This window comes from Meleagris gallopavo, chromosome Z, assembly GCF_000146605.3.
Source record: "Meleagris gallopavo isolate NT-WF06-2002-E0010 breed Aviagen turkey brand Nicholas breeding stock chromosome Z, Turkey_5.1, whole genome shotgun sequence".
Classification (NCBI taxonomy): domain Eukaryota; kingdom Metazoa; phylum Chordata; class Aves; order Galliformes; family Phasianidae; genus Meleagris; species Meleagris gallopavo.
In genome coordinates this window covers 21,862,545-21,875,867 of record NC_015041.2, presented here as the reverse complement: position 1 = coordinate 21,875,867, position 13,323 = coordinate 21,862,545, and the positions used below count along the sequence as shown (strand labels likewise).

Below are 13,323 nucleotides of genomic sequence, written 5' to 3'. Positions count from 1 at the left end.
AAATCACATTGAAATCATATTATTTTAAAACAAACAAACAAACCCATCCATTTCAAACAAGGTTATAGCCCTACACAACAAAAAAAGCTTATGTTAGCATAACTGACTGACTGAACAAAATCCTCTCCCCCTTGAGAAAATTTTTGTTTGATTACTTAGAATAGCTGAGACAATCGAAAGGAGATGAGCTCTCTCTTGTAAAATCAGATCTAGCAAAGAGGACATTCACTTGCTGCAAAGCACAGTATGACATAGGCAGAGACCATCACTGAAAGTATTTACAAGTATTTGAAGTTCATATGTTGCTTACATGAAAAAGCCTCTTATTCATTTGATAAGTAGGTACATCACTAACCCAGAAACAACCACCAGAGAATCCAAGTTTTATTCCCTCCATCTCTGCTCAATAGGCCCTTTGTGCCAATCTGGCTGGCACATATTAGCCAGAGTACAAATATACACTCTATCACAATGGGAATAACTTGTCCTGGGCTCAGAGGGAACTCAAAGAGACAGGTAAGACAATAAAGCAGAAGGGTAATGCAGTCTTTACCTCGGCAGAATTTCAGGCAGTCCCTTGGTCCAGTCAAAATAAGCAACAGAGATTGGATCATCTTCTAGAGCCTCTAAATAATGCATTTAAGTGCAGGCCCACATCTGTACCCCCCTAAGCCTTTTCTACATCATAAACCTAACTGGTTTCATTTCACATTTCACTGCCTTCACAGCTACCACAGAAAGGATCACCTACTAGTTATAAAGCTTCACTCCAGTTACAAGTTTGTTCCCAACAAGAAGCGTGCAGTTGAAATATTCCACCAAAACCCCACTTACCATTGATACTGACCAATGACAAGATGTTATCCTGATGATCGACAAGGCGTTTTACTTCAAGGATATTCCAATCTTTGGACTTATCACTGGAACCAATCAACCTAAAAATGACTTCCAAGATAATGAGAGAAACTGACTAAATAAGCTTTATCATTTGTCAGAATAAAATATAGATATGCTCAAATAAAATAGATCATATTCAGACAGACACAAATTTAAGCACATTAAAAGTGAGACAGTGCAAGATGCGCACTGCCATTTATGATCATCTCTTTAACTGCTTTCCTCATAAGACAAAAATGTGAATAATTTATTAGAGTGTTATTATTAATGTCTCCTATTACAGCTGTAGGGATCGAGATTTCGACCTAGTAACTTTGAAATTTAGAGAACTCAATGATCAACATTAGAAGTTGTACAAAGCAGAAGTGGAAAGTATTAAACATCTGTATTGATAAGTAAGGTAAAAAACAATCACTGTCTCAAAGGATGTAATTCTCTGTAATAACGCAATCAAAATCTCCAAGAATTAAGACTTCCTTTCAGTCAGTCTTGGAATTTCAGAATGTCAGAACTGACAGAACTTCAGATGGAAGTTTATTCTGTATACCCAAGTCTAAACACAAGACTATTTCTAGTTTGCTCCAAACTCTTTGATCACATTATTAGATGTTTTTTTTTTTTTTTCATCCAAGTATATTTAATAATATCGGGCAAAATCTGTTTTTTGGACTCTTTGTACACTTTATCTCCTGAAACTTTTTCTACATTTTGGCATTTCAGTAGTTTCATAAAACACTTCTAAAAGGCTCCCCACAAACAGCTAGCAAATGATTTACAGTTTGCATACATAGAAAAGCCTGTCTAAGTGAGGTTCAAATATGCCAACATCATCTCCTTGCAGCTTTGGATATTGTTTTATTAGCAATACTGCACTCTGTATCTTAGGATGGAGTTCCTAGGCATTGAACAGGTATGAAAACAAGTTCCAGACCAGAAGGACAAATGCAGATATCCACAATCAGATCTGGACAAGTGGCATAATAGTAAAAGAATGCAGAAAAGTTTTGACCATTTCTCAATGAAATTTTCATCTTAATGAAAGGAGATGACATAGGAAAGTTGCTAATTACACCTTAGTACCTTTCACTTTTCCTATACAACTCCAGCAATGTTCTGTGTACAGGTATCTCTGATAAGCAATGACAGAGGATACAAAGACCTAACAGAAATCCAGAATACTCACTTAGCTCTTTGCCAACAGCAGCCGCAACACAATTTTTAGGCAATTCAACCAAAGCACTAATCCCTTTGAAAAATAAAGGAAATATTATTGATCGAAAGAAAACACAGTTAACTGACAAATCCTTTTCAGTAATGTTTTTCATAATTTTCTGTGCAAATTACTAGCAAAACAAAATCATACTGCACGAAGCCAAAGTAAAACTGCAACAGAAGTGAACAGATTATTTCAGATGGAGGTAGAGTTTGGTTCAAAAACCAGCAGAATTCTTAGCACTGAACTTGAGATAGGAGCTAAAGTTCCTACAAATCATCTTTTTATTTTAAGTAGGGCTAAGATGTATATGTCCTAATGCTGGACAACATAAAGGACACTGTGGTAATTACTAGGACTTTAAATACGAGTTGTTGAAGTTATTAGATACTGATATTGCCACAATATATGTTAAATTAAAATATTAAGCAGAGCCAGCCAAAGCAAAACACTGCATAAGAGAAGACGTCCAGCTTACTGTTATCCTGCCCTTGTTCCACATAGACATCCCCCAACCTGTGTTGTCACATTTATATGGAAAAATTCCTTAAAGAATAAAACAGTCTCTTTCTTCCCCCAAAAAGGAAGCAAGGGATCAGGAGAGTCAATGCAGCACATTCCATTGGTCAACCCTACATACAAAAGTGTAAATAGCACTCTATGCTACCAACTACAAACACCAATTAGAACTGCTATTTGGTAGGATAGCTTGCATCAAACCTAAAGAAATACTGGTATTCTCAAAGATTCAGAAGGGTTTTACTTATGACTATTACATTATATGACAAAAATAAGGAAAATATTGGTTTTAGCTCTGAATTTGATTAACAGCTTCAGAGCTATCTTTGTAAAGCATAGCAATAATGTGTAACTATTTTCTTTGCACAGCTAGATAATATAAGTTTATTAAAAGAAAAGCATGACTGACATTGAGGTTTTGATAGAAATACAGTAAATATAATCTGATCTCAACATTCCACAAAAAAAAAAAAATCACTGATTCTTAATAATAAAAAGAAATTTTACTACTCTACTACTAATACCATTAAGTTCTAAATAGAAATAATAAGAGGAAGTGAAAGGATCTGGCCCGCATTACAGCAAATACATGTGAGTCAGCAATAGAGGGTACAGCCTTCTAAGATTTCAAATCAATTGGAATACAGTTCTTGCAAAATATTTAGAGTAACTGTAAAGTATTATACTTACTGTGGTTTGACATACTCTAAAATTCACACAGCACAGGAGACTAAAAGCAGTCTTAATTTTGAAATGATTAAGTTTGACATTTTTTAAAAGTGGCTCTAATACATAATGTTATCATTAAAATTAAAGAGAATTTGCCAAGTTGGTTTTGCATCATTATACAGATCCATTTTACTTGCACTTTAACTGCTATAATGAGTCATTTACATTTTTACCTGCATCAGTAAGATGACTGGTCTTACACAAGAGATCTAATTTTCGGTTCCAAACACATAGATCACTCCCTCCAGACAACCATACATCCAGTCTTTGAAGGACTGTCAAACACTGTAGAACAAAAATCAGATATATGTCCCCTGCAAAAGTTCTGCAGGGAATTTTTCACTAAAGTGATCGTGAGCTTTAGCTAGATGAACCTGTAAGTACTATGAAATACACTACTAAATGTCAGATTCTTGAGAAATACAGAATTAATTACATACTATATGTTACATTTATTCTATCAACAACACAAGATCTGATCTCTAATGATATTTTCAATTAACATTCAAAAATAGTTTGATTGCAGATTGCCTTTTCCAATGCAATAACAAAACAGAGTTATAAAATCACCCTTAATCTATAGCCTTTCAAAAACAAAACTGAGGAATTCAAAGTTCCAGAAAGAAATTAAGAACTTCTTAAGAACAGTTCTCAAGCAGTCACTGTTAAAGGGTTACATCTTCTAAAATTACCCTGTTGTTCATTTAAATACACCTCCCCATAGGAAGACCCATACAGAAAAGATTACTGTGCACAAAAAGACAGGCAGACTTAGGGTTTCCTCAGCTTACCTTTACAGTAGAATGGAAACATGACACTTTTTGCACCTGTCTGCCAGTAGTGCAGTCCCAAACCTGACTTAATTCATTAAGGAAACTGATGTTATATATTTATTATAACTGCTGTGTTTATAACTAAAGGGGAGTTTGGGACATAGATATGCAGAAACTCAGTATTATAGCTTCGGACTGTCTTTTCAAAAGACCAAAATGACATACTAATAATTGCCTATCATTAAGATTCATTTTCATAGTAAGGATTACATCTAATTGTGAGCAATGACAAGAAGAAAATCCTAGTTTGATCCAACTATACATACTGCATATAACCAGCCAATAAATTCAAACAACATGTAGCCTCTGTAAATGCTTCCAGTAAAAACATAATACAAAAAAAAAAAGAAGTTCAAAACCTCTCCAGATCTAAGGATACAATAACTGTTCTATCAGCTGACGCTGTTAAAATCAAATGACTGTTTTCGTCAGAAGCATCTGATGAAAAAAACGGTGCTATAGCTGTAATCTTGTGTGTGTGACCATGAAGTTCAAAAAGTTTCTCTCCACTCTGAAAAATAAGAAAAGGGAAAATTAAGGGTAAAACTTGGATTAAATCTATTGTAATACATGACATACGTACCAAAGTACTTTTGAAAACAAAAATTCCTAAGAGTCTAAAATCTCAATTTCCAAAATTATTTATGTTTCTCTTCACTAGACCTCCAACACTTTCCAAGATCTTACCTTGTTAAACTTAAGTTAAATAACATATTAAGTACATACATGAAGAGTACTACATAGCAAATACAGTGGTTTTCACATTTACAGAGAACAATTTCCAGAATAATTACTTTACTTCAGAAGATTTTCAAAAATTATAATGAAATTTTTATCACAGCAAGCAAGGCCTTGCTTTGGCACTGAGTGAAGAATTTAACTATCACCGATTGGTGTTTTTCCAATAAAGTTTTGCATTAGCTCTCCGTTTAGTCTCATCAGTTTTAATGCAGTTATTGCAAACAGAGCTATTAAGATATCCTTAAAGAGATAAATACTGGGATCTTGCTATATAATCATAGAGTCCACAGTTAGCAGCTTAGTGTTTTCAGCAAGCACTAAGCATATATTAAAAGAAGAATTAGTCGTAAGTTCATATTCACTTCTGCTTTTCACATCAACATATAATTTCCCAATATGTGTAAAATCATTATGCCACCACAAAACATTTTAACTTCTAAAAATTGTTTTTTTTCTTATGTCCACAACACAACTTTTATTTTCCTAGTTCTTCTTTTAAAACTGAGATTTGACAAACTCCACTTCTACACTCTCAAATAGTATTTCTGATACAAATGAACGCAGCAATTGTTTTATGCTAGCAGACATTTCAAACAGCTCTCCGTAATGCTTACCCCCTCTGAAACAAATCAGCTACCCCCACACACACTAAAAAAGAGCAAACCTGAGCATTCCACAGAAAAATGATTCCGTCATCTCCTGCAGATGCAAACCTGATAAGAAATACAAAGTGAAACCTTAAATGTATCATAATATAACGGAACAGAAGTAAAATTATACATAAAAAAATATCTGAAATATCAGACTCTTGATTTTGATCTAAGGAATAAATAAATATCCATAAATCTCAATTAGTTTTCAAATTGAAGTCCTGAAGTCAGTACATTTAAATAGGTGTTTGCCAACAAAGAACAAAGCTAGAGAATTCCAATAAATGCTGTTATAAACAGAAGCCCACATTGCAGAACCAATTCTTTTGCTGTTTGAAAATTTGATGAAAGATGTTATATACAGAATAACCTCACACCCTAAAGCCAAATATTATCAGTCAGAGCCAATTGACTGCACGACATCAAACAAGTTAGAAACCACTCATCTGAGTTCAGCACCGGAGTAGAGGAGCCCAGTATTTATTGGTACTTGCATGTAGCTTAAAAAACCTCCCAGAAGGTCTGTATTTAAGGTGCCAGCAGGGAGAGAGAAGCAATTGTCCCCTTCTACTCTGCCCTTGTGAGGCCCCATCTGCAGTACTGTGTACAAACCTGGGTCCTCCAGCTGAGGAGGGATGTGGACTTCTTGGGTCAGTTCCAGAGGAGGGCCATGAAAATGACTGAACAACTCTTATTACAAAATGCAGAGGGAACTGGGCTTGTTTAGCTTGGAGAAAGCTCCAGGGACACTTCACCACGGTCTTCTAGTATTTAAAAGGAGCATCTAAACAGGAAGGATGCAGGCTTTTTACATGGAAAGATAATGATAGGACAAGGGGGATCGGTTTTAAACTGGGGAGATTTAGATTAGATATGTGGAGGAAATTTTTTACAGTGTGGTGAGGCACAGGAACAGGCTGCCCAGAAAAGCTGTGGTGTCCCATCCCTGGAGGCTCTTAATGTCAGGTTGGATGAGGCCCAGGGCAGCGTGAGCTGGAGGGTGGCAGCCCTGCCCATGGCAGAGCATTGGAACTTGATGGCCTTAAGATCTCTTCCAACTCAAGCCATTCTATGTTCGATGAACTAAAATATCTACTTATGTGCAAGAAAATAGTGAAGAAAATTTATATCACTTCTGTGTTTTTTTTTCTATTGCCAGACATGAATGTTTTCATTAATTACATAGAAATCCTTTCTTTTGAACTCTTACTTTGTAGTTACATTGCCTGTGAAACCTGCTAACAAAGTAAGTCTTCTGGCAGAAAGCTGTACTCCCTCAGCCCCAATTATTTTCAAATGCCCTCTTTTTTTTTTCCTGTTACAGTAAGAAAAATGGCTAAATACACTTTTTTTGTATCTTTTGTTATATTACATCCAATCACACATCTTCTTTAAAAAGAATATAGTGAAAAAAAATCTTCCATGCGTGCCCTTAATAACAGTAATATCTCATCTTTAGTGTACTTTTAGCTGAATTACGCACTGTTTTGCCACAAGGTCAAGAACTTAATCAGACTCTCACATTTCAGCATGATCCCTTTAAATTCCAGTTGCTTCTCAACTAACATTGGAACTGTGTGCTGCTTTACAAAAACCTGAGAAAGAAACTGGTGTCTGAAGGAAGTTTTGAGCACGATTTATCAGCACAGAAGTTTAATGCAGTGCTCTTCTGTACTTTTTCCTCTTCAACATCTAACCAGGATTTCTGTTTAAGCAAAGAGGTACACTGGAGGGTAGCTGACTCTACAAGTACATCCTGTTCACCAAGGTGAAGTTTTGCAGGTGACCTGATTCTTTTCCAGTCATGATCACCATCCTCTGTAAACGCATCTGCTTCCTGAAGGAGTAAGGAATGGTCAAACAAGCAACAAAGAAAGCTATTCTTAAAATGTGTTAAGAAATCTCTTTAGTTTAATGTGTCAAATGCTAGAGTATTACATGCAATTTTATCTCACTCATTTTTTGGAAGACACTTGCTGAGTCTTAGCCTTCTTTAGCAATCTCCCAATCAATACAACCCTTACTTCATGATCAAAAAAATACAAGATAAAAGGGGAAAGAAAAAAAAAGAAAAGAAACAGCTTTCTGTTACATTTATACAGGATTTATTTAGTATCTTCAAAAACCAATCTGAGAAAATTTTCCACTCACTGGTTTTAGCTGAGCCACTGAGAAAACAAGAAAATCCTTCTGCAAAATTCTCAATAAGATGATATTATCTAAAGATCTGAAGCGTGAAACTTGGCTTACAACAGTTGACAAAAAGCACACAATGGAATAGCAGCAGAAACTAAATAAAAACATTTCAGAAGCTGAGTAACAATACTAATTTTACTGAAAAGAATCAAGTGAAAAATATTATCAGCTGTTTAACAACCCAGAAACTACAATATTCTTCATAAATAAAACCCTTGAATTACTGTTCAGTGAGGTGACTATCAAACTTCCCAAACTCTCAGAATATTAACCACCTATGTAACTTACTCCTCATCCAGATGCTATTTCACAATCTATCTTCCATGGAGCCAACCAGGCTATAGTTTTACGCTGGTTACCATTAGTTTAACTCCAGTAATTTACCTACTACCATAAAATGGTGCCCAAATGATAAAAGATTTCTTTACCTCAGAAAGTGCCTGAAAACTAAGAACAGTCTGGCATTTTATTCAGTGTATGTTTTAAGAAAAATGTAACTTGAAAAAAATTTATTTTTATAACTTTTCTGAAAAGGAAGGGAAAGGAGTGAGGAAAAACAAATCACAATCTTCTAGTTTTAAATGAATTTTACTTCTGGTCAAATTGTGTAATGAAATTGTCGTGGAAATGAATGAAATTTTCTGCTAAACAGTTGCAAATTAAGAATGAAAACTAAAAATCTTACACAAAGTGAAATATATATATATATATATATATATATTCTACATCTTGGAGTCACAGGATCACCAAGGTTGGAACTGATCTCCAAGATCATCTAGTCCAAGCGTCCACCTATCACCAATACTTCCCTACAGAACATAAATGAAGTTATTGGGGAAAAAATGAATTAAGGGGAAAAGACGTACCTTGCAAGTATATTATTAATATATTATTAATTACAATATTTCTTCACAAAACGCCTGTTTAACACTATGAAGATAAAGTGTAGGTAAGAGCTTGGTTTCTGTTTGTGTATTGTACTGAACGGTAGGTCAGAGATATTCATCTGTACACAACCCATAGAAGACAATAAATACTCCTCAGCAAATAGACTCCTAACTATTATGTAACATAACTAGTTCTGAGAGTTTTCTATTTAATTCTTCAAGACAGGTAAGAGTCATTCTGGTTACAATTGATTAAAAGCTTCACAACTTTATTCTAAGGCGGTTAATTAATTCCTCTGTTTAATGATTAGGTTAAATGAGAGAGCATGCAAGGTTAATTTTACACTAAGAAAAAAGAACCGTATTTCATTCTCCTAGTCACACTTCCAAAGAGATAAAGGTAAAGCTAGTGACCTCATCTTTGCTTCATAATCAGATTTTTTTTTTAGATGACATCTTCCTTGGAATTTAACTAGTTACAAAAAAAATAAGAACAGAACAAAGATATCGGGAAATACATTAAAAAATCCACAAAGTTAAAACTGTGTAAGAGAGATAATGGAACTGTAAGATATCAAGTAATTACAGCAAATTGAAAACAGGAATTTGGAGTAAATATATAATATAGCGATTAGCCCCTTTTCAAATTTCAGTAGTCGTTACGCATAGAACTAAACTTCTGAACACTTCAAGATTTGAGAATTTCAGTTGCTTCAGTTGCAGGTCAAGTGAATTAAGCACTGGCATTTCAGAACAAAGGACAACAGATGCATTGCTTTTGACTCAGGAATAGCAACATTCAGTATCACTGAGAATATACCGTTCAATTACTACATTGAGGGACTCTGTAAGAGATGCACGGTCATTTGTGGAACCAAATGCTGAAATGTAACAAATAAACTCAAATCAAGAACACAGAACACATCAGACTACTCAGGAAAAAAAAAGGAAGCACTAGTCTGTAACGTTTCAGGAGAAGGCATGTGTATGCATATACAGAAGGGAAAGTTCAGCCCAGAAAACTATGGGCTCAATTAGCTAAAGGTGTTTCTTTCAAATAAAAGAGCTTGAGAAATGAAAATAACTTCTTCACCATTCTTTTTTCATTAAAAGACAAACAATGGAAAAACATAATAAAACAAGAGTACACCCCATGTCTTTTTAAAACCAGTCTTTTCCCCACCCTTCCCCAGCAAAAACAGAGAACTGAAAACATTTCTACATTTTCAAAACTATTATCTGAAGCATTCCCAAGAACACTATAGAACAACTTATGACGCAATTTCATACCTGTAATCATCTATTTGTACAAGAAAACGTACTATATCTTGATGACCTTTCAACACAAGGAGTTCAGTGTAAGGATTTTGTACTTGCTCTTCACCGATGGTCTGTACTGATGATTTCTAAAATTCATTAAAAAAAAAAAAACAGATTTATTTTGTGCTGACACAAAAACCTGATGAAAGTAATTATAACATTTAACAATCTATTTATAGCCTCATGTGGAAACGTACAGTTATATCTGAAGTTAAATTAATTTTCTGAAATAATAACTTAACTTTAATTAAGATAGCCAGAAAGGCTCATTTCTTATCACTTCAAGTAAATAATATCCTTCTGGAGAATGTATTTTAAATCAAAATAGAGCATATTCTGCTTGAAAAACATTTTGTACTGCTTTATTCACTGATCTATCAAGACAAAAAGCCAGTTCAGCCTCCAGCTACCATATGGAGCCAGCTACATACACCATACCTTTAGTTTTTCTTTAAATTACATACCCTCCTGAGAGGTTTCTGCATCTCCCATATATATTTCACCTATCATTCAATTTTGAAGTTATATATAAGACAACACCTTCAATGATGTATCTATATTTATATGTCTCATCCACTGAACTCTATTCACAAAATACTAAAGCCAACAGCTTAAAAAAAAACATGGAGGACGATTAATCACTTCATAGAACAGCATCTACAATTACGTCAAGACAATTAAAAGCACTACAAATCACTCAGAGCAAGCTGATCACCCGGCAGGGTCAACAAAACATTGTATAAGCACTGCAGCGTTGAATAGGACAGTTCTGCTAATGTCAGTCATCAGTTTGTTCAATAGAAGGCAATTTCTTTGTGCTTACAGTCCTCAGCATTACGGAACAATTTGCTTTTTGGCATAAATTTTAAAAATGCCAAGGACATACAAATTGCTAAGCAGTAACTCAGTGACAAAATTCTTCCACTTCCTAACTTTATTACCTCTAGGACCATCTATTCTTTAAAGGTATCACAGAAACTACACTGTAAAACTGTAATTACCGAACGCTATAGCATAAGTGAGAGATAAACCTACATGAGACAAACATCCTCAGAAACATCAATATTTTCTTGCAGGAACAACCAATTATTTTCCATTATTTCTGTGTTGGTACTTCACAAGTTAAGAACAACAAAATTAATAAAAAGGGAAGGAAATCTGTGTTATATTTAAAATGAAGAGGTTGTCAAAATGCTAGTTCTTGCAATTTTATCTTGGTTTTGTGGTATCTGATGCATTTCATGAAGCAACTGTTCCTCATTTTATGCAATTATGTGAGAATAGCAGTTCCCATTTAAAACAATGGAAGTATAGTCCTCAGAGGTATAGAGAAAAGTCAGAGAAATATGAAAACTAACAATTCGGCCATGAAAAGCAAATCAAAATATTTACTTAAAAAAAAAAAAAAAAAAAAAAAAAAACTAGCATTTTAAAAATCCTAAAATATCTCAGTAGCATTGAGCTGACGACATAAGCAGTACTGTAGTGAAAAGAGTCCAGTTCTTTTATTAAATAACAGAAACATATATTCACAAAACAATTGCACCACTGCTTTGAAAAAGCCAGGACTTGTAACACTAACATCCTAATTCTATATTCTGTCTTCACTTCTTCTTCAGGATAACACAGTGATACTTCCTTTGAACCTGCCTAATTTCATTTTTTCTTACTTCCGCTTCACCTAAGATTGCCCACGAATACTGAAAGGTACAGTGCTGCAATGTGATATAGAGAACAACAACAACAACCAAAAAAACAAATTTTTCCTCCAGTTGTGTCATACTGCAAGCCATTCTTGCTTCAGATCTTCACCAGTATCTTCTCAAGTGTTAGATTATACTTGCATTCTTTCTCTAAAGAAGTCTGCTTGATGTAAACTAATTGTTAACTGAACCCTCCTGTAGCAACACCAAGTTTTTACAAGAGAAGATTAGATGCCGACCCTAATGGAATCCATTCCCAACTTACACATTTTTATGCAGGGCCTATAACCATCACTGCAATAATAACATTCAACACAGCTTCACAACTTTTTGATAATCCCTGAGATTAGAAGCACTTAAAGGTGAGATGTTCAAAAGCAATCTAACAAAACTGGATACAAAAGGATATAGAGATTCTTCTGTAGTTACCCTGTACTCCGGAGCACAATAAAACAGTTTATATGGACTATCAAGCACATACTGCGGCCATAAACATAAGAAATTCAGGAGCTCAAGTCTAAATCACATACTGTGAAACTGAAAGAATGGAATGGCTAAATAGAAATTCATATTTCCCGAATTTAAAATTAAAAACCTTTGCCAGAGGTTTTCACTATTCTCTCAGACTCTAGTGCTTCTGCCTCTTTGTGACCGACTGAAGCCACAGCAACAAACCAAACGCAACCAGCCCAAAGCCTACTGACTGTTACGGACTTCCTCATCTATGCTGTTGGAGTACAAAGAGAATTAATGCTTATGAAGATCATCTTCACATTGTCTGTAGCACAACACAGTGCAAAGCAGAAAATAATCTTCAGAAATCATCTTTATGTGTACTTATTTGTCAGTTTTCCACTGAGGGAAAATACCATCACACGGCACGTGGAATGAACACTGATATCAGCAGTGGGAGAAAAGTCCCATGAATCATGCTTATGAAAGCCAAGAAAGGCAGCATGGGAGAACTCGACCACACTTACACCTTGTTAAGATACGGCGTGCCTTGAAAGTAGCTCAAAACTCCGGAGAGCAGCAAACAGCAGGGGAGCCGCCTACTCCATTTCAGCACTGCCTTTACCAACTCCCGCCCTGAACACAAACCTGCTGAATACAACCGCAGTATAAGTGAGGACTGGACTGATGACACAGGTCAGTGGCACTGCCACTGACATTAGAAACAAAACGAGATGTTGTCACGGCTTGCTCACGCACAGCAGCTGAAGAATGATTTCCTCGTGCCTGTCTGCGTTACGAAAGCATTCAGAGTGAAAATCCCTGCAGCAGCGTTGCTAATTCCTGTTAAACACAGGCTCGGTGCAGCATTCCTCGGGACGAGGCAATGCCGTCAGCGCCACCCTCACACAGCACAACACAGAACCAGCCCACACACCGGCCATGTCAACACCGTCACCGCCCGCCGCGCGCCTTATCTCTGGGCGCGCCCCCGGCGCGGGGCTCACAGCGCCACCCCGCAGCGCAGCACGGAACGCGCACGGCCGGCTCACAGACACCCCGCGCGGCGCGGCGCAGCACGCCCCACTGCTTCCTCCCGCGGGGCTGAAGGGAGATTTCTCCCCACCAACGGCCCTACTCGGCCACGCCGTACCTCCGCCAGGCCCTGCGGCTCCCGGCCGC

The 13,323-nt window shown here is 36.0% G+C and overlaps 1 protein-coding gene across 1 annotated transcript in view; it reads right to left on the bottom strand.

The window, feature by feature from the left end:
- The window catches only part of WDR41 (WD repeat domain 41), a gene marked incomplete at its 5' end in the record, with an annotated part of 21,522 nt that extends 8,204 nt beyond the window's left edge, over positions 1–13,318 (bottom strand). The window contains 8 exons of the mRNA XM_019610194.2: positions 769–945; positions 2,081–2,143; positions 3,532–3,643; positions 4,150–4,212; positions 4,571–4,702; positions 5,597–5,645; positions 9,956–10,071; positions 13,295–13,318. Of these exons, the coding sequence (XP_019465739.1) occupies positions 769–945; positions 2,081–2,143; positions 3,532–3,643; positions 4,150–4,212; positions 4,571–4,702; positions 5,597–5,645; positions 9,956–10,071; positions 13,295–13,318 (736 nt within the window). The remainder of the gene's footprint in view (positions 1–768; positions 946–2,080; positions 2,144–3,531; positions 3,644–4,149; positions 4,213–4,570; positions 4,703–5,596; positions 5,646–9,955; positions 10,072–13,294) is intronic.
- Positions 13,319–13,323: the final 5 nt, after the last annotated feature.